Below are 27,343 nucleotides of genomic sequence, written 5' to 3'. Positions count from 1 at the left end.
TTTCTGTAGGTGGCGCACGTTTAAAAACACAGGTGCAAAATAAGGCAAGAGCAGCGATAAACGGTTAAGACATGCTTTTTTCACCACATTGTGCGATTCATTAAAATACTCTCCTCTCATCAATTTTGCATCTAAAAGGAAACTCCTACAAATGCATATGCAATAATATCAGTCGCAAAAACAATTGAGTGTAAATTTTTCTCTGTGTGTTTTTAGCAAATACTGAAACTAGTACTTTAAAGACCTTGTGAACCAGAAGTCAATTTTACTTCGCGTTGTGAGGCATTTCTTAGTGAAACGCAATATCTCTGAAAAAGTGGGTGTGGCTTGTGTTTTCCGGTTTGAATTGATTGGATATAGAGGGGTAGAGTTAACAGATGATCCCATCCAAGACATCTAGCTCACATCAGAGAATGATTGCCACAAGAGGGCGGAAGTACATTTTCAGGTTTAGATTAAAGCTTTTAAGGACACATAAATAAAAAAAATGACTTGACACAAGGGCCGGCGCTACAGGCAAAGTAGGCAAATGCCTAGGGCCTCAAGCTCCAAGGGGGGCCTACACAACTGCTAAATCCATGTGGGCTAGTCCGACAATCACTATTGACAGAATTAGATTAGTTTTAAAGTGAGTTCGACTTTATGTGGCGTGCAAGAACCGCAAGCGGATGACATTAAAATAACTCAAGAAGGCTAGATAAGCAAACTCCTCTGTATGATTTCGCAATTCTCTCTCGCTGGGCTTTGATGTCATCTGCCTGTTGGTTCTTGCAGCACTGCATGAAGTTGAAGAAGCTTATATGAACTAAACTAACTAACCTAACTTAACCAAATTTATCTTAACTTATCTTAGTAAACTAACTAAACTTAACTAACTTAACTCAAGTTAAAGTTTGTTAAGTTAGGTAAAGTAAGGAAAGTTAGTTTAGTTAAATTAGTCAGGTTGAGTTGGTTTAGTTGGTTTAGTTGGTTAAGTAAAGTTAAAGTAAGTTTAGTTAGTTAAGTTAGGTAAAGTTAAGTTAGTTTAGCTAGGTTTACTTTGTTAAGTTAGTTAATTAAGTTCAGTTAGGTTTAGCTAGTTAAGTAAAGTTGGGTAAAGTAAACATTATTACTACGCTTTAGTAGTACTACGCGTTTATTCTTAGCCGCTGTATTCTTCTTCTTATATTACCTATAGATTATTCTGTATTTTCCCCTACATCTATTCATGTAAAGCTGCTTTGAAACAATTAACAATTGTGAAAAGCGCTGTATAAATAAAATTAAATTAAATTGAATTAAAGTAAGGCAAGTTAGTTAAGTTAGGTTAACCCTGTGGTAAGATGGTGTTTTCCACAATAGATTGATAAATTAAGTTGAAGAAGCCTAAATGAACAGCATTCAAATCTCTGTAGCTGACCGACTTTAAGTGACGCTGAAAGTGGCTAACACGTCCTTTGTTTTTCTGCTAAGCAAAACTTGCATGCAAAGACAGTGCAGCACATGATGCAGGTATTTTGAAATAATGCATTTAAAAATAAACTTGGCTTTGTTCTGCGTAACAATGCCATTTCAGGATGCTGTTGACTCGGTTTAGACACTTAACGCGTGTGCAAGATATCACGTGGGGAGCTGACTATCAAAATAGTCAAGTTAAAATGTTTTTAAGTCAAATGGCAAACAAAACTGGAGTTATTAAACTGTCTGTATATCTTGTAGGTCCTCAACACTTTATTTTAGTTTTCAAATCATGAAAACATGATGCATATTTATTGAAAAATTGTTAAAATGATGCAATGTAGTGTTGTCTTGAAAGTAAAACTGTTATCCTGTGTTATCCCACAAATGGTGTTTTTTTCTTAAATTACTGCATCCACAACAACAAATTTTTTTACCTGCCTTAAAATGTTTAACACATGTGGTTTTGCATAATTTTTAAAAATAAAAATAAATAAATTTTATCAATTTGTTAACTTAAAAAAGTAAATGGGAAAAAACATGTTAGATAACTGCATTCGTTCTTACATGGTAAAAAAACCTTTCTCACATTATTCTAAAAATTCGAAGGGTGTGAGAGGCCTCCAACAGAAATTTTGCCTAGGGCCTCCAAATATCTAGAACCGCCCCTGCTTGACACACAGATATTGTTTATAATAAACTCTGCAATATTTTATTTAAAAATTATGGAAGCATATGGGTAGCATAATTCAATTTAGAATGTAATATGCAATATGACAATGCAATATGTAAAATGGCAATGCATTTCTGTATTTAAGTTTACATTTTCCATGCTTGTATGTGCAATGCTTGGTGCAAAATAAAAATGAAAATGTAATACTTTAATTTACATTTTCCATTTTCTACAGCCCTGTTTTAAATACATATTTTAATGCTTTAGAAGTTGCAAAATTAAAATGGAAATGTATTACCCGAACTGATATAATGTGTTTCACATGGTCAAGCAAAAACTGTAGCAAAATTATAATTTAAATGTAATTCTCCCTAAATGCATTTACATTTACAGGTGGGAAACTTGGGATTGCATTTTCATTTACATAGAGCGCAACGGATGTAGCAAAATTAAATTGGAAATGTATTAGCTGGATTGATTAGATGTGCTTTACATGGTCAAGCAAAAACTGTAGCAAAATGACCATTTAAATGTAATTTTCCCTGAATGCATTTACATTTACGGGTGGGAAACTTGGGATTGCATTTTCATTTACATAGAGCGCAACGGATGTAGCAAAATTCAATTGAAAATGCATTCCGAGTTGACCACGCCCCCGCCCCGTGAATCACTGCGTCAAGGCGGGCCAATAACTCCCATTGCCTGGCCTCTCACGTGGGAAACATTTCGGCAGCAGGGCTGATTGAGAGTGTTATATTCGCTGACCGATTAAGTGAAGCATAAACAGAGAAATATTAGTGTTTATGAAGATTATTACGTGTCTGCTTTCACACTCTGTTTGCAGTTCGCTGCAGCTGCTGACCGCTGCTTTTGCCTATAAAATGATCGCGTGATTGACACTTCCTGCGGAAAAGCGCAAAAACAATATAACAGATCATCCTTTTTTTTTCACAAAACAATATACTTTAGATATTATTTGATAGACTAGTAAGTGTGGATTAATGATGTTTAAAATCTCTAGCCTGGTGGTCAGGACATGAATGGACCAAATCAGCAGATTAGCAAAGGTTTATTTATCTCCACATAATCATAAATAAAAATTAGCAGTGTAACTTTGCGATATACTTCTTTATATTTCCTACTATGTATATATGATTTCCATATTATAGACGAGAGTATTCAACGGCAATAAACATCTCATATGGCAATAAATATAATAAACATAATAAATATTTTTGGCAGATTGATTACGGTTTGTATTACCCTATGTTTTTTTTTTGACCATCACAGTTCAAATAAACCCTAACTGTTACATATGTAGTGTATGTATTTTTACGTTGAAAACATTGTTCAAATCTTTTTTTTATATCACAGATTATTTACGCTACCAGATTGTTTTTAACATGGATCCTGATGGATGTCTGTTTTATATATTTATGTTTGAGTAGGCTATTGTTGTGTTTAAATATTGTTGTAATATTTGTTTAAATTTAATTAGCTTATTGCGAAATACAGAATAGGCCATTTTAAACGTAATTTTTCTTCATACGTTTTGTTTGCTTCTTTAAAACGAATTTCATTTTAATCTATGATTTTGTTAATAACTTTTGTGGATATAAATAAATGGAACATTAAAAGTAGTGAATAATAAGCGGACCCTAGCCACAGGTCAGTATACAGACCCGTCGCCAGACCTCAGTCTTAAGGGGGGCATATGAAATGCATGGGAGGGCACACTTATTATTAGCCTACAGTACGTATACTTATAATAATATATACTCTATTCGCGCAGCACGTAATCATCACGTTAAACATAACCATCAGCAATATGACCAGATAGCCTATATAGCCTACACCACATTACATATAGAAGCAATTTTATGAATATCCATAAATCTATACAATATTACATGTAACACCAGAGGCATCTCTCAAACATTGCATTTTAAAGCAGTCAACAGAGGGATATATGCATTGCCATGAGACACGTGCGCGCGCACACACACACAAACACACACACACACACACACACACACACACGCACGCAGACTTTGAACCTACGGTACTTGAGTAGAGGCAGCGCTGTCGTCGTCTCTCCCTTCCCTCCTGTCAGTATAGCGGCAGGCGGCGTTTCTCCGAGCAGAACCTCCTCATTAATAAAGTGTCCACTCGGAATTAAACTTGTGATTGAGGTCCTTTTCAAAAGCAAGCTGAATCACCGCAGTGAACAAGTCCATATCTTCAGAATGTAGTAGTCTGTTAAGCCCGGGGTCGGGCTCCACGGAGCTGGTATTGGGCTCAGGGCAGGCTGTCGTCCAGTGTCGTCTTCTCCAACATCAGGCGTCAATGTCGTTTCAATTTTGGCAGAGGAGACTGTTTTTCAATTTTGGCAGAGGAGACTGTTGGTGGGCTTTTTAACCATTTGCGGATAATATCCATCTTAAGCGAAAACTCATCCAGTTTAAAAAAGTGTGGTAACTGTTGAGCGGCTAAACTGACGTAGGCTACGTCACGTACGTAGCCTCGTGATAGGCTGTTGCAGTGTAGCTAGATTCCCATCAATCAAACAAAATCACACACATGTTTTTTATATTTTTAATGTTTTAATTATAAAGAATACAACATTAATGCAACACAAAATAGCAACTGTGATAATTTAAAATTACAGTATTTTTTAAATACTGGGGGGGCACAAGCGTCTTTGAGGGCGGGCCCGGCCCCCTATGGCCCGCCCATAGCGACGGGTGTGTCAGTATAGCCTTTCATTCATTAAGCTTCTGCTAGGATGAAAGTGTATAAAAGTAGAAAGTTAAATGTACGTTTGGTCTGATCGGGTCAATATGCTAATGTCCGGGTGTGCAACTAGTCGATCTGCAATACTTATTCGAAAAGAAAAAAATCTATTCAAAATTTTTTTAACGTGTCACTGCAGGGTTAAGGTATTGTAATATAGAATGGTCATTTAATGCGCTATCACTTCATTTGTTTTATTTTATGTAAAGAAGTAGTATACCTGAAAATTATTTTGTATGTATTTCTGATTGTTTTGGCCATTCAGGTCGCAGTAACCTATTTCGAGATTTAACACCGCTGCTGGGTTTTCTGATTTCACTTGCTCGCGTGTTATTTAGACGTGCGCATCATGAGAAATTAGCCTCTTTTAATCCGATAAAACAGAAGAGCTAACCGAGACTGAGAATGAAACGAAACTTAGATTATTATATGCGGTGCTCTGGTTATGAACCGAATTGCTGGAGATGCAAACAGTAAAACAAGCAACGCCGTCTTAGACCCTTTCGAAAATGTATCATAGTTTGACTATAGTTAAAGTCAAAATCATGGTTACAACCAGATGGTTTTGAAAACCAACCACACAACAGCTTTAAAAAAAACTTAAACCTTACTGTAGTAAAACCATGGTTATTCTTGTTAGATGATAATCTATTATTGCATAATTGTTAAAGACTTTCATCGGAACAGGTAATGTTTATTCTTCACAATAACATGTCAAACTAAATAAAGAAGTAGTCTGTTATAGCTTATAAACCTTTTATCATTCGCACCGTGTGAGGTTTTAACGCCATTATCTTTATTTTAAAATCATTTTAAAAAACTTACAATGTTTTCAACGTAAAAATACATTCACATATATGTAACAGTCAGTGTTTATTTGAACTGTGATGAAATGTTCGCGTGCGAAGGCAGCCACAGGACAGTGCGGGGTGAACTAGCGTCTGATAATGCAGACAATTCGGTGAGAGGATCAAACAACGCTGTAGTTCTGTCACCTACAGACACGTAATAATCTCCATAAACACTAATATTTCTCTGTTTATGCTTCACTTAATCGGTCAGCGAATATAACACTCTCAATCAGCCCTGCTGCCGCCATGTTACCCATGTGAGAGGCCAGGCCAGGCAATGGGAGTTGTTGGCCCGCCTTGAAGCAGTGATTCACGGGGCGGGGGCGTGGTCAACTCGGAATGCATTTTCAATTGAATTTTGCTACATCCGTTGCGCTCTATGTAAATGAAAATGCAATCCCAAGTTTCCCACCCGTAAATGTAAATGCATTCAGGGAAAATTACATTTAAATGGTCATTTTGCTACAGTTTTTGCTTGACCATGTAAAGCACATCTAATCAATCCAGCTAATACATTTCCAATTTAATTTTGCTACATCCGTTGCGCTCTATGTAAATGAAAATGCAATCCCAAGTTTCCCACCTGTAAATGTAAATGCATTTAGGGAGAATTACATTTAAATTATAATTTTGCTACAGTTTTTGCTTGACCATGTGAAACACATTATATCAGTTTGGGTAATACATTTCCATTTTAATTTTGCAACTTCTAAAGCATTAAAATATGTATTTAAAACAGGGCTGTAGAAAATGGAAAATGTAAATTAAAGTATTACATTTTCATTTTTATTTTGCACCAAGCATTGCACATACAAGCATGGAAAATGTAAACTTAAATACAGAAATGCATTGCCATTTTACATATTGCATTGTCATATTGCATATTACATTCTAAATTGAATTATGCTACCCATATGCTTCCATAAAAAATAAGTCAAGTTTTAATTTATAAATAATTGTCGGTTTTGTTTTGCCAATAGATGGTGCTGGTGCAAGATGTTAGTAAATCTGGCCCAAAAACCTTTGATATTAGTACACTGTTATCATGTAACTGTGTTTGTCAAAATGTTTTGAAGTAAGCGTAAACAGGGTTTCATACTTGCTGTCTTTCTGAAAAAACTCCATGTAAAGTTATTAGATCTATATCTGCTAAATAGTTTCTCCATTACATCACACAGTCCTCTCTATCTATCTTGCTCGCTCGCTCCCTCGCACGTTCTCCCTCTCTCTCTTCCCCTGGAGCAGTTTTGTTTGTAGCTTATTTTAGAAGCTTCTCATTAGACACCTCTACTCCCCTGTGAGGACAGCCTGACATGGAGAAGTGTGACTGATTTCTTCTGATTAAAGCTCTCTGACTCTCACATTTAAGAGAAGGTGAAGATTAGAGGGAAGAAATCATTACGATATGAAAACTTTTTTAATTGAATACAACAAATTAAAGTAAAAAACGTTCATGTGTTCATCTACATACTAAGCCATGGATCGGGAGCAAAATTATCCGCATTATTGAGCCAACCATGACAAAAAAAAAATGTTAGTATAGTACATACAAAAATAAAACGATGGAAAAACATGTTAGTCTGTGTGTGAATACATGTGCTTGCATCTCTCTTAAACCCCATTTAGACATCACTTCAAAGAGGCTTCTGTGTGAACACAAACACGCCGTGTAAATGTTCTGGAATCACTCCCGTAAAGAGGACCTAGTAACATTGCCGTAAGGGGCGTGCCGTAGTGAGGACGCGTGTGTCATGCAACCAGAAACAACCAGAAGTGTGTCATGCAACCAGAAGGTTCAGCTCTTTGACACAGGGATTTAACGCAGATCAACATTCACAACTAAAGAAATGTCAGCAAACTGGACTGAGCAAAGATCAGGGAGCTCTTCAAATATCCGTGTTGAAGCTGAGATCATTTACCAATATGACAGAACAGCACATCACGCGCTCCTTATGATCTTGTCATAAACAAAAATGCATGTGCATGGTTTCTCAAGAGAAAACTCATGGATAATAATAATACTACTACTACTACTACTAATAATAATAATAATAATAATAAGCAAACTTAAGATGCTGCGGGAAAAACCTATAAAGTTAATTTAGTTAGTTAAGTTAGGTAAAGTTGTGTAAAGTTAGGTAAGTTAGGTAAAGTTACTTAAGTTAGTTTACTTAGTTAAAGTAAGTTAGTTTACGAAGTTAAGTAGTAAACTAACTTAAACTAACTAAACAAACGTATCTAACTTAACTTACTAAAGTGATTATTTGTACAATCATTTGTACCATGAGATTGGCGGCATTCGAATGTTTTGTGACTCACACGTGAACCCTGCCGTAAGATGGTGTTTTCAATGTTAGATTGCTAAATTAAGTTAAAGGTGAAGCGGAGGATTTTCTCGAATTTTAGAAAAGAATCGCCTTCTCCACTTTAAAAAAAATGCAATTGCGCAACACTCCTGATTGACAACTAGGAGGACCAATAGTCTTGATGAACCACCCGAAAAAAGAAAATCCTCCGCAATACCTTTAAAGCAGCCTAAAAGTGCAGAACTTTAAATACGTCAGATGGATGCACAGATTCCGGAAAAACTTTGGCACTGTGAACGAACCAAAAATCAAACAATCCTGGAAAAATCCTGGACACATTTCGGTGCATTTTCAGTAATCTCTGTGTGACTAATGTTGCTCGGAAAAGAAAATGTGCACGCACTGACCTTTCTATGTTAACCGGTCGATCAAACTTGAACAGGACGTAGTCTCCAGCCATTGGATTGATGGCCCAGAAGAAGTCCTCGCCCATGTAGGTCTTCTCAAGCGTGTGGCCTTGATACACTTTAAGAGAGGTGGAAACTTCAGCCGGTGGGTTCACGTGGATCTTATGGAGTAGTGGTTTCAGGAAGTCTTTATCCTATTCAAGAAAACAGAGGACGTCAGGACTGAAGCCAACAGATGCAGGTGACGCCCTGCGTTGACTTTTCTCCAAAGTACGGTACTTATAATAGCAAACTAAATTAAAGGATAATTCCGGTATTTAACGCTTTGAGTCTCATTTCTGGTTTGTTTTGGATGAACTACAGTGATCGACACTGAAATTTTGACAATGAATCGTGTCTTGACTTTTTGACTCGTTTAGAAGCGTCTCTTGACTGCTTCAGAATGGAAGTCAATGACCATGCACAAACATGTCATTAAAACAACACTTAACGTTCATTTTCAAAACTGTACTACTCACCGAGTGGTTCGTGGTGTTCGTTGATGATTAAAAACAAATATATTGGCGCAATGTATGATTTCAATTCGTGTTATTTGCTATAGTGGAACTATTTTTTCAGATACCTCACAACCGCGTATATACTTCCGCTCTATATTTGAGTCTGAAGCGTTAGCACACTCCCGATGGCGACAACCACTTTGCCGTACAAGTACGCTCGGTGTCTAGCGTATAGACAGTCACAATCAAGCTCAACTTCAAACCTAAAGCTGGTCACTGAGCCATCAAATATGGGAAAAATTTCTTCTGAGAGAAACAGAACGAAAAAACTACAACCACATGTAAACAGACCCTTTTCTGTTTCCCGGCGGCGTAGTGATATATCAGCGAGCAATGAGTCTTCCAAGAGAAGTCAATGGAATTTTACAAAATGCCAAATAAAATACAACAGAAACTGTATTTCGCTACACAACTTGTTTTTAATCATCAACGAACACCACAAACCACTCGGTGAGTAGCACAGTTTTGAAAATGAACAGTAAGTGTTGTTTTAATGACATGTTTGTGCATGGTCCTTGACTTCCATTCTGAAGCAGTGAAGAGACGCTTCTAAACGAGTCAGAAAGTCAAGACTCGACCCATTGTCAAAATTTCTGTGTCCATCACTGTAGTTCATCCAAAACAAACCAGAAATGAGACTCAAAGTGTTAAATACCGGAATTATCCTTTAAGGAAAAGGTTAGCAATTAAAGAAAAACAGTTATCAAACAGGATACTAAAGGAAAACAGGAGGCTAAAATACTTTGTATGGAAAAGACCTGGTATTCCGATCCGATCACAACTACACAGCATCACTTAAACCACATGCTGAAGTAGTCAGAAACATATTTGGCAAATAGCATTGTACTGTTAACCCAAATAACAGTGAATGACAGTACTCTACTCCCTTAAAAATCATGTATTGCACCAAAATAATGATTTTGAACTGTAAGGTCACCTTTATAGTGAGATTAAAGCATATTTGTAAAGTTTTTGGCTGTAACACACATACAATGTGTTTTTTAGCCTTAGATTGTGGATTCAAACCCAGCCCAGGTCACACAATATGCACAGCAAGTTATCTCTCCAACATAATAAGTGATGCATGTGGTCCTGAAATCAGAGCTTCTTCACTTGAAATCGAATGACAAGCGAGACACATTTGAGACTACCAGGTGTAAATGATAACGTGTCTTGGCTGACCACCAAAGACAGATTTTAATACAATGTAAAACCGGAGCAAAAGTTCAGGCAACAAAAAGCTGGTAAAAAACACCACAGTGGCAAAGAAGACTTGCGAAATAAGAGTTACCGTGAGCTTCTGGATTTTCCCAGCCAGGGAGGAATGCAAACCAACATGCTGGAATAAAGACGGCCTGAAACGAATACGCAAACTAGACTTCTGTCTCTCACAGTGTTTCTAAAGAGAAAGATAAATGGGGGACATAAACACATTGCAATTTACAACTGAGTTCAACTGAGTGTAAAATGTGTTCAGAGGTGTGAAAAGCTCTGGTCGGTCTTGACCACAGCAGAGGCGTTGTACACATCCGGATGAAACTCGTATTAACTTACAGCATCCTTTTCTGGGTTGCAAACTTTGACCCAGAGTATGTGATCCAGCAGCCAGTCAATGGGCTTCTCCTTATAAAACATGAAGATAAACTCCACTATGAGATTTAGATCCGGGGCTTGGAACATCTTTCCTGAAATGGAAAAATAAACAAGTCTTAGTCTGGATTCATAACCAATAACAATAAATATACAAGTAACAGTTCACCTAAAAATTAATATTGTCAACATTTACTCATACTCAGGGCTTTTGTCATGCCAACATTTATTCTTCTGTGGAACACAAAGGGAGAAATTTATGACCCTGCCTGTAAGGTCATGTCAAATATTAAAGTCAATGTAAAATCAATAATTAGAAATTAATTCGCGATTTTAGCCTGGATTTCACAGACAGGGTCACATTTTATGGTGCTTATGGTCATTTTTTTATTTCGGATTGGTTTCGATCACCATCTGCTTTTGTGTTCCACTAAAGACAAAATACAGGTTGGAAAAGACAGGGTAAGTAAATGCTGAAGGCATGCTTTTATTTGTTTTAAAAGACTGTAATCGATATAAAATGTATGAAATATTAATTAGCTTATTAAATATTAAAATAGCTGAAGCTCTGCATTAGCTTATCCATTAAAAATTATTTAAAACATGATAAAAAAATAACAATATTTTAAATAAGAAGCACACCAATGAAGCCCAGCTGTGAAAACTCGAGGATCATCCAGTCCTCAGAGGAGAGTTGTAGAGCAAAGTTTTTCATTGTGGCAAAATAGTTCGGCTTGGCAACGATATCGTCCTCTAACTGAAAGAAGAACAGGAAATAGATATGAATCATACAGCAGAGATCAAACTTACAAAGAAAAGCTACACATACTAACTCACAAGCAACCTGAAAAAAGATAAAACAAACCCACACACGCTCCATCTGCTAACAAAAACACAACTGAACAAAGTTTGTGCATGTACTATACAGTACCCTTGTGTGACTACAGTTACAAAAAAGATGAAAGCAATACCTTTCCCCTCTCCTAGGACAGCACAGCATGTATAGAGAGCACAAGGACATGAGGACACTGGAGAGGTTTATTGGCACAGCACAGAGAAAATCAAAACAAAGTGGATGAAATTAAGATATTCAGTATAGCCAACATGCAGACAGACAGAAATGAGCATGTGAGAATGAGACAGACATGAATGAATGCATCGTGACAAACAATATCAGATGATGAGGTTTTTGCTTTTCTTGGGAAAATGTGAAAAGGTCAGACATAAATGACATTTAATCCAAACATAGATACAAAGCTTCAGTGAAATGAAAGTGAACACTGAAGTGTCAGACATCTTCAGACTGACACTTAAACCTCAATGCCCACAGATGCTCACAGTTTCCGTGAGTACCACTCGAAACGTTAAACACTAAACTTGAAACTAGAAACCAGAAATCTTTCAGACGCAAAGCAACTGGATTCATGGGAATTTGTCAGTCTGTTTTTTTTCTTGATTCCTGGCAACCCCCCTACAGTTCATGTTTATATGTCCATCAGAGAGAAACAAATAACATACATATATGCATATATACATATACATACATATACATACATATACATACATATACATACATACATATACATATATATATATATATATATATATATATATATATATATATATATATATATATATACACATACATACATATATATATAATATATATATATAAAAAGTTATCCATATACTGTAGTACTTACCCAATATAAATGTTTCCTTACAAAAACCAATTGCTTCCCCCTTAAGAAGAAATGTAATAACTGTATGTATTAGTTTTTGATGGATGGATGTTCTTTTTGGAGCTTTAAAAATGGGGCACTATCAAATGCCATTATAAAACTGAGACAGGATATTATTTAATAAAACTCTGACTGTGTTGTGGGGGGAGAGAGAGGGAGAGAAAGAGGCAATGCAGCTGATTTACCCACACTGATTATGACTAGCTGGATTTATAAACTAAATGAAACTGGTTTATAAAAAATAATAATAATAAAATAAACAAATTTTACTAACCAACCCTTGTCTATGTATATTGTGTTGGACTTGATAAAACTATTTCCAGTGCACTTATTATGTATTGCTGTTCTTGTGCTGCTATAACTGCTTCTATTGTTTACCTCACTTGTAAGTCGCTTTGGACAAAAGCGTCTGCTAAATGACTAAATGTACAGAAACGGAATGCGGCACAACTTATATTACCTCAACATATTGCTTTTGTAATCATTTGAATCACAAAAAAAAAAAGATGAATTGCTCTTTACTGTCACAAATCTTTCTGCTGACAGTATTCCCAATTGTAAAATTTCACCTGATAAAAACAAAAATCCCCAAACAACCCACCGAGTTACCATGACAACGGCTAAAAATCCAATCGGTGTCTTTTGGGGAAATTCACATCATTAACAGTAACATAACTGAAGCCTAACCATCAAGTAACCAGAACCGCAAATACGTTTCAAAATATGTTTTGATATTTGAAAGTAAAGCATAAGGTAAACATGTTAGCATTAGCATAATAACAGTTGATAAAAAAAACTAAAATGAACAAATTTGTCTATGAAATATTTTAAATAAAGTCACAATCAGTTAAAAACACTGTAAAACCTCCTGTAATGGCAATTGACTTGCAGGACATTAACAAGTAACTCAAGTTGATCAGGTAAACATTTTTAACATTTCCAGATTTTAAAACCTACGGCCTGAGTTTTTATTGCAACCACAGTACTATAAACATTAAACACCCATTAAATTAACCAAACTGAGGAATGTGTTTAAATTACTGTGTTCAATATGGGAAAAATGTAATGTAAGTGTTTGAGTACAGTATGTTTACAAGATTATACTGCAATGAATGTGTGTTATTTTCTTTGTTTGTGCTCAAACACTTTCAAAGTATAATACACAGGAACGACTAGCAATTCAAACTACAAAGTCATTTTTGTTTAAATTCTCCAAAAACTGTCAACAATTTGACTATGTGACAGCATCAAAAGGGTTTCGTAATGGTCATTGTTTCTGTTATGCCACATTTCTATACCACAAACTACACATTTCACTTATAAACTTTGTGATTTTATTACCTGGACATAATAGACTCCCTTGTTGACGGCATACATCATCAGAAAGGAATAGTCCAAGTTCTGCTTGGTCCGCCATCTGCAAAAAACAAAAAGCAACTACATTGGAAAGGAAAAAACCTACATGGAAGTTAACCTGCCTGTAGAGGACAGGGGCCTTATGTATAAAGCGTGCCCATTGACCTTTTTGCCAGTTCACAACACGCAAAGGTCAATCAAACTTGATGGGAAAATGGGCTTGCAGGGTGGGATATTAGGATGATTCATGTACGCACACTTGCAGATGATCTGTGATTTATAAAGGGAACAGTGCTTTGTTTTAGAAGTCTTCATAATTTTTGGTGTATGCCATTTTTGGCTTTTGTGCGTACGTAGACTTTTAGTAAGGATCCTACGCACAGTTTTATACATGAGGCCCCTGGTGTTTATGTGGAATGTGACGGGCAGAAACTGAAAACCGATCCATGTTCACACTTCAAGGGGCGGTTTCCCGGACCAGGATTAGCTTAATCCAGGACTAAGCCTTAGTTTAATTAGGAAATATAAGTAGTTTTAACAAACATGCCTTACTAAAAACATTACCTGTGTGCATTTTGAGGTAAAACAAAGGGTACTGATGTATTTTAAGATATGTCAGTGCAAGTTGTTTTCAGTTTGGAGAGCTCTTAAAAGTGTTTAAGTCTAGGACTAGTCTAATCCCTGTCCGGGAAACCACCCCAATATGCCAAAACACACTATATAAGTTGTGTTATTCATTCAACCTCTGCAGTTAAATGTTCAGGGAAGTATTAATATTTAAAAGGGACAAAGAAGTTTTAATGTGAGGAGCATCAAAGCTGCCTGTTTCCTTTGATCAGACAGACTTGAGAGAGTTAAAGTGGATGAGAGAAGAGTCTGTTGCAGAGAATAAGATGCTTGACATGCATACTTAAATCACGGATACGGACAAGTAACACACGCTAACACACCTACACAGACATGTAAGATGTAACGTTACTTGCAATTTTGTTTTAAACAGAGATGGTGATATAGAAACAAATGTTAAGGATTGCGGCTTTAATAACTCAATATATTGGGTGGTGTGGCAAAAAGCTCATTTTGAACCACCCTAGCAGTTATTTTCCTTTTAATGTAACAGTCTTGCAAGTGAAGAAGGGTAAGCCGCAATCCCTAAAAATTTTTGCTAAGCGCATGTCAAAGCAATGACCAATCTCACAACAATAAAATCCCAAATATAGCGCAAAAAGGCTGTTTGAGCTAATGCACATGCATCACTTTGCTGTTTTTATGATAGATGAAACTTTCTTTCCTACAATCCCATACGAAGTAATTGTGACTTCACACATTCGTTGATTTTTAAATCATAAAAAATAAACCGCAGAGAAAGAGATACGCAGGGTGATTGAGATTAAAATGAGACAGCTGTGGATGAAAGATTTAAAGGGAGCTGGAGATAAGAACGAGAGTCTTTTTAGCACAGACAACATGAATCATTATGAAAAGAGAGAGATTGAGTGAGTGAGTGTGAGAGAAAGTCAGACAGACAGACACAGACAAAGAGAGAGAGAGCGAGAGAGAGAGAGAGAGAGAGGAGGAAGTGAAAGGGACCTTGAAGTAGTACAGAAGGATGTAAGACCGCTGCCTTTTGCTCAATCAACATTCTGTCTTTCACAATAACTCTACCACTTCTCTATCTGTCTATCCCTAGAGACAATCTAAAGATTTCTGTCTGTCTCTCTCTCTCTCTCTCTCTCTCTCTCTCTCTCTCTCTCTCTCTCTCTCAGCCCTGGCACTGAAATATGAGATCTGCATTAATCAAAACTTTATTATTTCACCCTCATCGCGGAAAATGTGGTTAACAAAAGCACTATGGGTACATAAATATTGTAATAGGCACCAGCCAAAGCAACAATATAACCTAAACCAGCACTTAGACACACCCGAACATGCATTTGCAACCTTTTGACAAAACTTACAATTACAGGGAATGAAGAATAATATGTGTATATAAATTAAAAATATATACACAAATAAAAGTTACATTAAAAATATAAGTAATTACAATAAATGTTATTTTAATGTATTTATATTTTCTCTGTAATCATTTATTTATTTTAGGGTGGACGGGATGAAGCATATTTTGTTGATAATTGCTATGAAGTATTAAGTATTGCCATGCTTTGCACTAAAATATCCCAGTTATATGGGAATGATTTAAACAGGATTTAACATTTTTTCTATTTTATGTTTATTTTGATAATTTATAGAAGCAAAATTATGTAGCATATTTCAATTTTCAAATAGTTAGGTAATAATTAAATGTCTTCACAGTGTAAAGGCAAAGACCTAATATAACCTAATGTGTTTTAAATGTAAATTATCTCCAGAATTGTGAAATTCTTTAACCTTTATTTCCTTTTCACAAACAATTACATAAGAAAAAAAATTATAGGTAGAAATAGTATTGTATAAAGTAAGTTTTTATAACTTGACCAATATAAAAATGGTAATATAGTAATATAATATACTTTATAATTAAGTTGGTGTAATTTTTGACTGGTAGGGCTAAATACCTATTTGCATACAATCCTTAAATGTAGCATGCAAGATAGTTTACCCCAATTTATTTTTAAAAGTATGTTGGGTGACCAAATCACACACACTTCTGGTTTTATAAAGTGTGCATCTATGCAAATCTTGTGGGATAACAACAACCTTTGAATTACAGAACAGGATGTTTGTACGAGTGCTCTTTGACTTTTTTAGCTGTACTTAGAAATGTGTCTAAAGCATAGACTCTAAAAAAGATGGACATATTGTCTGTGACGTCACCCATAGGTTTCTGAAGATCGTTTTTGAAGCTCAAAGTAGGCAGTGCCTGCCAGCGCCATCTTGTACGCGCGTCACCGCATATCACTCGCGGATATGCGAAAATGGGTAAAGAGGAGGGACGTGGGTGAAGCTGAGGTGGCTGTTCAACCGTCACTCAAGTGGCCATGCCCTTAATTATGCAAAACTTTAAGGCTTAATCATTTAAACACTGAGTAACAAAATATTCACCCCCTCACAGTTTTCATGGAGGGCAAAATTAGCTATATAGACCAAAAAAAACTTTTTGTACCCGGCTGTAAACATTATTTTCTGCTCTAAAGACGGGCATTTTAACATGGGGGTCTATGGGGATTTACTCTCTTTTGGAGCCAGCCTCAAGCGCACAGTCGATGAATTGCCATTTAAATCACTTCAGTATTGGCTTCATTAGAGAGATCAGAAGGTTGCCCCTTCGTTCTAAAGCTGCAAGAGCAAAGTTTAAAAGTGTCCATCTAAAAGTTAAATAATTTTAGATGATAATGATCACATAAGTTAATGATTTCGGTATACTTACTTCACCCTTTCCTTTGAGTCGCCGAAAGTCTCTTTCAGGTTGCTGAAGTCTGGATAGTAGCTGACAGGGGGAGAAATAACCTCCAGCAACCCAGAATTTAGTTCTGTGTAAAACCTTAAAAAAAATAACAGATGAAAACACAAGTTAACAGAACAGTCACCCAAAAACTATTATTTGCTCTTTCTCATGTTATACTGCACTTGGGGCATTAAAGGAAAACATTTTGGAAAAATTTGAATTTTCAAGGACAGGAAAGATGTTTGTATTGTTCATGGTTTGCTATTCTTCTTCTTGTTGTAAAGACATAAAACACTTTTATTTAAAGAAAAGACTTGTGGCAAAGAAATTACATCACACTTACTCTTTCTCAAGGCCTGCAGCAACACTGTTTACGTAATCAATGTCCGTCTGTTAGGAAGCAAACATGACAACATGCTGGTTAGTACAGTATACACAAACACACGCACATACACTTACAAAATGCAGGTGCAATAACAAGGAAGTAAATAAAAGCCAATGGCTGGACTTTTTGTTATCTCAGATGTCTGTTCTCACTGAATTTTAGGCAAAACTACAGTGGATAATTTAGAAAGGAAGGGATATTCTCTCTCAAACACATGGTGCAGGATAACACAAGTCTCTCATTAAAGGCTATTTAGCTGTACAGCCACAGGGTGTGTCCACTTTACTAAAGCACTCAACATTAATGTACGCCATTGTTCCAGAAGAACACAATGCATGATGACAGATCAAACTAAAGGCTAAAATAAGCCAACAGATATTACAGATGATCACCAGCCATGCAAAACAAAAATAACTTCATGAGAGAGCTATTGTATAAAAACACGACAGGAAAAGAAAGTTTCCAGAACAGCTGTCTGTAATTATGTCTATTAATAATTTTCTAGAGTAATTTAAGGGGTTTCTGTATAAAGAAAAAATCCAAACAACTTTAAACTTTCAATGAACCAATGTTTGAAAGCATCTTATTTTAAGGTTGAATGGTTACAAAGCCAGCTAGAAATTTTCATTATTAACAGTAATAATTAAAGTTACTGTTAATTATGTAAATCTGTGATAAATTCTACAAATAAATCTTTATCTCCCTTAAACATGTATCAGAAATATAAAGTTCAATATATAAACATTTGTTTTGTTTTTCATTTTGATTGCTATGAGTACCTAAAACTACATACAATTTTAACAGTTTTGCTGCACAGTTGCTGGAAAATATGTAATGCACACGAAGATTTCGGATGCAGAGTGCATCTGACATGTTCATCCAATCTTCTTGAATGCACTTAGAGGACTTTGCTAAAAAAAAGGATGTGGCATTTACTGGAATTTTACTTACAAACAGGTATTTCTGAATGGCCTTAGGCTGGGATTAAGCAAAGTTTAAGAGAAAGTATTCAATAAACGTATAGTACATGCCGAGGAACAGGGGCGTCAGACTGGGGGTAAAACCAGTACTGATTACCACTGGGCCCCAAAGGAAGAGAGGGCAGTTGAAAAGTCTGGTATATATATGGGGGTGAGGCATGGGGGCCCATCAGGACTGCGTATGCATAGGGCCCGAGATCTTGTGCATCGCCCCTGCCGCGAAAATTCGGTAAATATTTTGACAGAGCTGGTGTTAAGCAGTTTTGCATCTGAACTTTTCACGACAGACCAGCATGTAACACACGTTTTTAGACGTAACAAGCGAACGGACAATATTGAAATATTGGAAATGTGTTTAGAACCATATAATCGTTATTGAAAAATATACAGCTTATTGTCAAGCCCTACCCTAGGTGTTATTATACATGCAAGTTCTGAGAAATGATGATTAACAACATGTACTTACTATAGAATAAGCAAGATCATGCAAGTGTGCAAAACACATATAGCAAGAGAAAAAAATAAAGCAAGCACGCAGAGGTTAAACCAGCATGATCACAACGATGCTCGATGCCAAACACACACCTGTGCTTTTTAACGTCATGCGAGATGAAGCTGGTTGCAAATGTAATGAAATGGCATCCGCAGTGGATCAGAGAGGGTCCGATAAAGAAAATGTAAATTAGGGATGCACCGAAATGAAAATTCTTGGCCGAAACCGAAACCGAGGAAACCAAGGCCGAAAAACAGAAACCGAAACACAGAAATAAAAAATTATGCCAATTATTAATACAAGTGCATTTTTGGCTATCACTGTGTACTAACTTTACTAGGGGTGTGTGACAGATCACAAAACTCACGGTTCAGATCACATTACAGTTTTTGAGGCACGGATCGAATTATTTTTCAGATCAGCAAAAAGGGGGTGGGGAAAATCTAAAAACAAATAAAGAAATTACAAACATTTACAAAAAAGAACAAAGCTGCACATTAATAAGGGCTAACATTAGGTACAGAAATCGAATGAAAATGAGTCATAACACTGTCTTTATTGTATAAATTAAATATATTATTATTTTTAGAGCTATTTGTCTCTTTGTTAGACTTAAGTAGGTTAATTGAGGTTACTGTCTCTTTAAATAAGCAGAGACTGGTTTACGACTTATACACTTAAGAAATAAACAAATGTTTTTATTAGAAAAAGAATAGAGATAATTTAGTTTATATGTGCCCTGTCAATAACAGAAAGATTTTACGTTCGCTTGTTTGCATCTCACTCGTGTGTGCACTATTGAGGGCACTTAAACGTGCGCACACAGAGAACGAAGGCGAATCCCAAACAGCGCAGCATAAAAACGTTACGTTGTTTTTCATTGCTTTATTCGGCACATGTATGTTAATGGACTATACAGTATGAGACACATTTGCACGACTCTCTCTAAAGTTTACACATCAAGAGTTCTGATCTTTGAAGGGCGTACTCACTGTGATGATCACGTCTGGACCGGACACAACCGCATGTGCCTCTATGCGTACTTTAGCGCCTTTTTGCGGTTAAATACATCCACGCCGCATATATGTTGCTTCAGACAAGCACGTGCAGGTCGCGGTTTCTGTTTGCGTCATCACAACATTTCCCTAATGTAAATACGGTTAGGATACTGAATGCAAAAACCCTTTTCAGGGAAGCCTGCAAGCTTAGCATAGCAACGCTGCTAACGTTGCTATACACAGGGAATGAGACCGGAAGGCGTTTTTAATGAACAGATTAAAAATGTAATCTTAAATTCTGGAAAGAAACTGTAAAATGTAAACTGTGACTGTCGTTACACTCCGAATGCCCGTAACATATATCACTGATCATAACTGACTGGCTGATGCACTACACGCTACTCAAGTTGACTGTTGCGTGTTTTCTAATGGAAGGTTGCCTTGCCATCTCCCTAATATAAGCATCTTTTCTGAAAGTACGCTGCAAGTCTAAACTTAATTAACCAGAATGCAATGCACAAAACTGAGTCATTAGCTCCACCCACTAACCACTGACCAATGCAGCCTTTAGGTTTGTTTGACTTTATGCGGTGCTGCAAGCACCGACGGCCGGATGACGTCAAGGTTCTGCGAGAGCGATTTAAAAGCAAACTCCTCCGTATGATTTCATGAATCACACTCGCGTACTTTGACGTCATCCGGCTGTCGATTCCTGCGGCCTAACAACTTCTTTTACCGCTCAACCTGCTCTCAAATCAACTTGAAGTTAGCCGGCAGATGAACCCAACCAAAGAGTAACTCCGCTTTTACCATCTCTGAAGGGGGAAATCGCCAAAACCCTCCATAAAAGATGACTAGAACCTGTGCATTATGTGGATGCAACTTCAGACAACAAATTCAGGTCACCGGGAGTTTTTATTGTTTACATCAACGCGATCCTCAGTTGACAAACAGATTACTCAAAAATTTGAATATGCAGCAAGCACTGTCGTCAGGAAGATTTCAAGTACTGTTTTCAGACAAGTTTTTCCCCGGACTAAGGTCATGTAAAATGGTAAAAATATCTAAAACATCATTTGGCTTAGTTGTTGCTTGTTTTGTGTAATAACATCGGTAAACATACTACGTAGAAAGTTATTATCATGTTGTTGTTATTATGAACACCAGCAAAGCAAGCTAACGTTAGCTCATCCTGTGCAACTGTCAATCAACGACGTTATCATATACTGTCAATCATCTCGCCTCAAGACCCGCCCCCATTTAGAAGGTTCAGAAAATGTAGTCGTGCATTTTTCTAAGCCTTCATTTTTTATATGGAGTTAATACATTTGATGGCAGCACAATCAACTACATATATGTGATGAAATATAGCGTTGGAGCATAATGTTGTTTTAGGGTGGACTTCCGCTTTAAACTTAAAATTAAGTCCATAATGTAAAGCAATATGAACCACAAACTACTGACATCTACCAGAATTATTTTCAATTTAAGACTCTTGTTTTAAACTAATGCTCAAAGATTCCCTCCACATTTTGTTCGGAAACGTTTACAGCCACGCGACCTTGCAGAGGATATGTGCAGGTGTGCTGCATGAAAACATCAAGACCCCTTACCCACTCACACTTACAAGCAACCAAACCAAAAAGCCCCCTAACACAATTCAGCTGTTTACCATGGGCACAAAAGGAATAATTGACGATGGGCCATTGAATTATAAGAACATAATGCACACCCAAGGTGGTAATGACGTGTGCATTATTTTCAAATAATTCAAAAGGTCAATTATTCCACTTATACCACGGTTACAACAAACATTGCCTATTTTAATACATTTTATAGGTTAGATGTGCCGTTTACAGAATAATTACCAACACCCATGAAACATTTCTCAGCCAATCAGAATACAGCATTCAACAGGCCCGTGGTATAAATACTTATAAGCACTACGTTTACTATATGTTTGCATGTAAGCGTGACTCAGTCTTCGAGAAAGCTCTATCTATCTTAAGAACCTTCAGACAGGAAGACATAACCACCACAGACGTCGTCAACCATAGCTTATAAGGCTGCTTACCTCTCCCACAAAAACTATGATGACACAGTCGAGTTTCTCTTCCGCTGAGAGTTTATCGATGAGAGAGTGAAGAGTTTCTGACAGGTACGACTTCACTTTTCGCTTCACCGTCGGGATGCCCATCACCATGGAAACTGCATAGGACAGAGAACAAAAACTTAATTTAAACCTCATAAACTCAATTTAGTAATATTTCATACACACATTGCTCTGAAGATGGCACACTTATCAAAATAACGTTTAAATAAATTTAGATACAGCCATCAAAGAATGTTTGACAGATATCCTGAGGTTTTGGCACCTTTGACCATTGTAGTAATGTGTTGAGACACTTTTGCTTTGGTGGAATAGACAGAAATTTTAAGGGGCAGTTGTAGCCTAGTGGTTAAAGAGTCGGGTTTTTAACCCAAAGGCTGGCAGGTTGCGACTGTGTTGCCCATGAGCAAAGCAAGCACCTTTAACCCAGCTGCTCCCCTGGTATTGTAGGGATACCTGCTCACTGCTCCAGGTGTGTGTGTGTGTTCACTACTAAATGGGATGGGTTAAATGCAGATGTCACATTTCGAGAATGGGTTACCATACTTGCCAAACATGTTACATTTTCACTTTCTTACCGTAAGGTCAATGATAGCAAAACATAAAAACATTGGTTGTTGATCAACCAGGAAACATCAAACAGTACTAAGGTGTGTAAGGCTTTGGACAGGGTTATTTCTGTAAATGCAGTTATTATTAATCTGTGTTGTGACTTATATGTAAGCATCTGTTATGTGAAATAGCTTGTTCAGGAGAGTACTAAATAAAAAATAAAAAACGCATTTTGTGTGATTTATTTGGAAGATGTTACAATGGGGATGTAAACTTATATTACACTGCATTTTTTATGCAATGAATTCAGAGGAAGACAAGCAAAGCACAAAAACAGAGACTGTAATGTACATTAAGTGTTACTGTACTAGGGATGGGACGATTACCGGTTTCATAATTAACCACCATAAAACAACTTGACTGTTAGTATTATCGTTTAAAATGTAATTATCATTACAACTAGGGCTGGGACAACGCGTCGATGTAATCGACGACGTCGACGCAAAAAATACGTCGACGCAAAATATGCGCGTCGATTCGTCAGACCCAAAAAGGCGGCGCAGTAGTAACAACGCGAGTGGCTTCAGTCCACGCCAGTTTCACACAGCAAGGGTGAGCAGTGCCTGCGGCCGTGCGGCGCATGGTTTTTTCAGCGCCCATGTAAAACAAGCATGCACCCCGCCGCATGAGCAGCGCGAGCTCGCGGCTCGAAACGGATATAAACGGAGGTCGGAGCCAGCTGCAAATACTTGGGCGGCTCTGTAGCAACAGTGCTGCAATCGTTTCTGCGTGGTTCTGCTGCGCTGCTCACGCTCAATTAAAGTGAAAGTGCTTTGTTTATGGTTTAAATGCTCGTGGATTTACGCGAAAAAGTGTCATTTTACCATAAAATCATGAATGTGATGCCAAGTGTGTTTTAAACAGTCATTTGAGCAATTTAACAGAAAGCAATGAAATATGTCACTGTTGCCAGAAGACTGCACTTTCATTCACTCTCTGTCCAGCAGTAAATGAGTCCTCATCTATCTTAACAAACTTAAGAGAAAGAGATTTAATAATATATGTGCTTCTTAAGTCTATAATAAGTCTATCTTAAGTCTATCTTAAGTTTAGATCTGTCATTAAATGGACTAGAACAGCACGAAAACAATGTGGATTAAACAAATCTAGTTATAAAAATTACACAGACCATCAAAAGGCACATTGAAGAGGTTTTGCTCATAAATGCATGTAAAATAAAGTAATTTGAATTTGAGATTTTTATACGGTTACTTAACTGCACAGTATGCACTGCAAATGCTTTATTGAATGCTACCTCTGTCTAAGAATGCATTATTTTGCATTTGTATAGTCTTTTTTTATTTTGAAATTTTAAGAGCAATAAAGATATATTGAAATGTTTACATTCAGATATGTAAATCAACATGTATAACTTGCTATTAGTTAATTAATGGGGAGATAATCGAGAATCGAATCGAAGTCGAATCGGACTGACAAAATGAATCGTTAGATTAATCGATGCATCGAAAAAATAATCGCTAGATTAATCGTTAAAAAAAATAATCGTTTATCCCAGCCCTAATTACAACCGTGCTTGATTACCGTGATTTAAAAAACTCGCGGTAAATCCTGTCCAGCCAGAATCAGTATGACGCAGGCACGCACATGCAAAATAGTTTTTTGCACAAGAAGGCATTTAAGGGATAATGTATTGTATTAATTCACGGTAAACTTACTAGGCAGATGTATTTATTTTTTACCACAGAAATAATTTCAGGGACATGAAATATTCAATTGTGATTTTCAAAAATAAAACATTTCCATTTCATTGTAACAAAAGCATGATAATATTGATAACCGTGGTAACTCTGGTCAATATAAGCATGATATGAAATTTTCATACCGTCCCATCCCTATACTGTACATTACATGAGAAACACTGCCTCTCATCTCTCCGAGATGATCTGTGACATCATTTTCAGCTAATTTTTTCCCCTTTTTTTGTGTATTCTTTCATATATTCTCAAATGGTAATTCTCAGTTTATGCTATTTTTAACTTTCCGCAGTACAATTTTAATTTAAACCAGTATAAAATATATTAATGCTACATATTATACTGTATTGACAGCCAAGTGGATTTAATTGTCATAAAGGTTACAAACTAAAAGTTTGTTCCGTTTTAGGGAGGTTCTATTACTTTTACTACAATGGTTTGTACAACCGGTATTTGGAAAACTGGTTTAAAAAAATGTGCAACACTAGCTATGTTTTCATTACCCTTTAAAATGCGCACCAAACTGAATGTTTACCACCAGGATGTGGTGCACCAAAATTTTTTTAATGCTCCAATAAGGGAGCATTTCAGGCAATTCAGAAAAAAGTGTATTATTTCGCAAAACTGTTAAACAGTTTATTCACATTTTCAAAAGTAAGTAAACATAATTATTATTTGAAGATCACACAATACGTACAGTACTAAAACCTCCCAGAAAAATCACAATACGTGTCTGGTCCCAAGTATAAGAGGTTTTTCTTGCCAATAATGTTTGGATAATACTCTTACGTCTCCTTCTGTAAAAATGATAACTAGTGCGGTGGAAGTGATATTAGTAATTTTTCCAACATCAGTCGAACTGATGTTTGAAATAAATTATCGCGAGAGAGAAAAAAAATGTTTTAGTCACATATCATCGGTTAATGGAAACGCCGTCATTTTGCAATAGTGAAAGTGACAAGCTTGTCAAGTATGCAACGTATACTCAGTATGTGACTTCTGCATTTAACCCATCCCAGTGAGTGGTGAAACACACTGCAATTAGCTCAAGGGCACCAGAGACGCGAACCGGCAACTCTCAGGTTACAAGCTTGACTATCTTAACACTATTCTACATCTTAAAATTTCAAAAAATGAGGTCAAAATTCATGTAATAAAGCAAGCCAAAACCGTATGTATAATATGCATATGACCAAAATAATTCAAGCAGACAGACACTTTTATCAAAGGTGAAATTACAAGGTACCGTCTACTAGTGTTGAAGTTCTTGAGACCGGTCTCCGTCTCAAGACCACTTTTTAAAGTTCTTGGTCTCGTCTCAGTCTCAGACAAAGAGGACTCGGAATTTTATTTCAAGACTGGTCAAGACCACAACTGATGGTACAATGCAAATAATTATTTTCAAGAAAAACATTTTTTTTGTATTTTTGTCCTGTTTTCAGTAAAAAAATAAAAAAATTCTTAAATTAAGATGCTTTTTCTTGATAACAAAATAACTAGTCTAGTTTTTAGAGCAAAAATATCAAATTTAAGTGATTTTGTGCATAAAACCAGCAAAAAAAAAAAAAAAAAAAAAAAAAAAAAAAAAAAAAAAAAAAAAAAAAAAAAAAAATCGGCCAATGGGGTAAGCATGAATTTTTCTTGAATTTAGTGTTTAAGAAAAAGGTTTTTGCTTGTTTTATGCACAAAATCAACTAAATTTAATATTTTTGGTCTAAAAACTAGACTTATTTTCTTGGGTAGTTTTGCTCATCAAGAAAAAGCATCTTAATTTAAGAATTTTTAGATATTTTTACAAATTTATTTTTGAAAACAAGACAAAAAAAACAAATGTATTTTTTATCATTTATTTTATGCAGTTTATTCAGGTTTGGCATATGATGTTGGCATTGTTTAAGCATTGTTTAAGTTTCTCACAATGACATTTTTTCTAATTTTATTAAACACCTGCATTGTGTAAAGTGAATGGCAAGCCATGGAAAGACAGTTCAGATTAAATGGTTAAGTTGATTTCAGCTCTTTAGTGTTTGTTCACTTTTATTTGCTTATAGACAAAGATGAATTCCCACATATCTGCAATGCCTTTGATTATTTGATCAACTTCTCTGATGGCATACACACACACACACATGCACGCACACAGACAAGAAGTGCCTAATCATACGCATATTCCACATTTTATCATAAGTGTTTTAATGCAGTGACTTGCACTGGTCTTGGTCTTATCTTGGTCTCGGCCTGTCTTGGTCTTGACTCTGTCTCGACCCTTTAAAGTCTTGCTCTTGTCTCGGTCTTGGCCTGTCTTGGTCTTGGTCATGACTTTGTCTCGGTTTAGGTGGTCTTGACTACAACACTACCGTCTACATTTGATCATTATGTGTATTCTCTTGGTTTGAATTCACAACCATTTGCGCTGCTAACACAATGCTCTACCACTGAGCTACAGAAACAATGGACAGAAATGGACAGAAATACCTTCAATACAAGTACTCACGTCGAGCACAAGTGTATGAATGTGTGTCACGTGTGTGTATGGCAGTGATCTGATGGGAGTGACAGGGTGACAGAAGCCTTGTCACACTTCATCAGCACCAAACAGAAAATAATAAAATATGCCCCTGTATCTTCTGCAAGTGTTTTGAATGCCATGGTTTGTCTGGTTGAGTATCAGACAGAGAGAGAGAGAGAGAGAGAGAGGGAGAGAGAGAGAGAACACATAAAAGGGTAAAGTCTATCCGACAGAGATAAAGTACCTGAGAGACCGAGATAGAAAAACTAATAGAGACACAACAGTTAATGTGCGTTCAACACAAGTCATCTTCTCCTACGCCACCTCTTCTCTTTCACCAAAGTAATGTCTGGCCTTCAGGTGCTCGGTTACATAAAGACATGCTGAGCTCCATCATTAACCAAGAATGCTTTACTTTCATCTGCAGTATGATGTCTGCATGCT

General features: G+C 36.4%; 1 protein-coding gene across 1 annotated transcript in view; it reads right to left on the bottom strand.

Moving 5' to 3' along the window:
• The window catches only part of mgat4a (alpha-1,3-mannosyl-glycoprotein 4-beta-N-acetylglucosaminyltransferase A), a 72,895-nt gene that overhangs the window by 6,094 nt on the left and 39,458 nt on the right, over positions 1-27,343 (bottom strand). Inside the window, exons 5-12 of the mRNA XM_065292893.2 lie at positions 22,028-22,161; positions 17,441-17,487; positions 17,080-17,193; positions 13,698-13,773; positions 11,257-11,371; positions 10,579-10,709; positions 10,316-10,423; positions 8,468-8,661 (exon numbers count right to left, since the gene is read on the bottom strand). Coding sequence (XP_065148965.1) covers positions 8,468-8,661; positions 10,316-10,423; positions 10,579-10,709; positions 11,257-11,371; positions 13,698-13,773; positions 17,080-17,193; positions 17,441-17,487; positions 22,028-22,161 — 919 coding nt within the window. The remainder of the gene's footprint in view (positions 1-8,467; positions 8,662-10,315; positions 10,424-10,578; positions 10,710-11,256; positions 11,372-13,697; positions 13,774-17,079; positions 17,194-17,440; positions 17,488-22,027; positions 22,162-27,343) is intronic.

Source organism: Paramisgurnus dabryanus, chromosome 15, assembly GCF_030506205.2.
Source record: "Paramisgurnus dabryanus chromosome 15, PD_genome_1.1, whole genome shotgun sequence".
NCBI classification, from domain to species: Eukaryota; Metazoa; Chordata; class Actinopteri; order Cypriniformes; family Cobitidae; genus Paramisgurnus; species Paramisgurnus dabryanus.
Note: the sequence above shows the minus strand (reverse complement) of the source record. Positions and strands in the feature narration are given on the sequence as shown.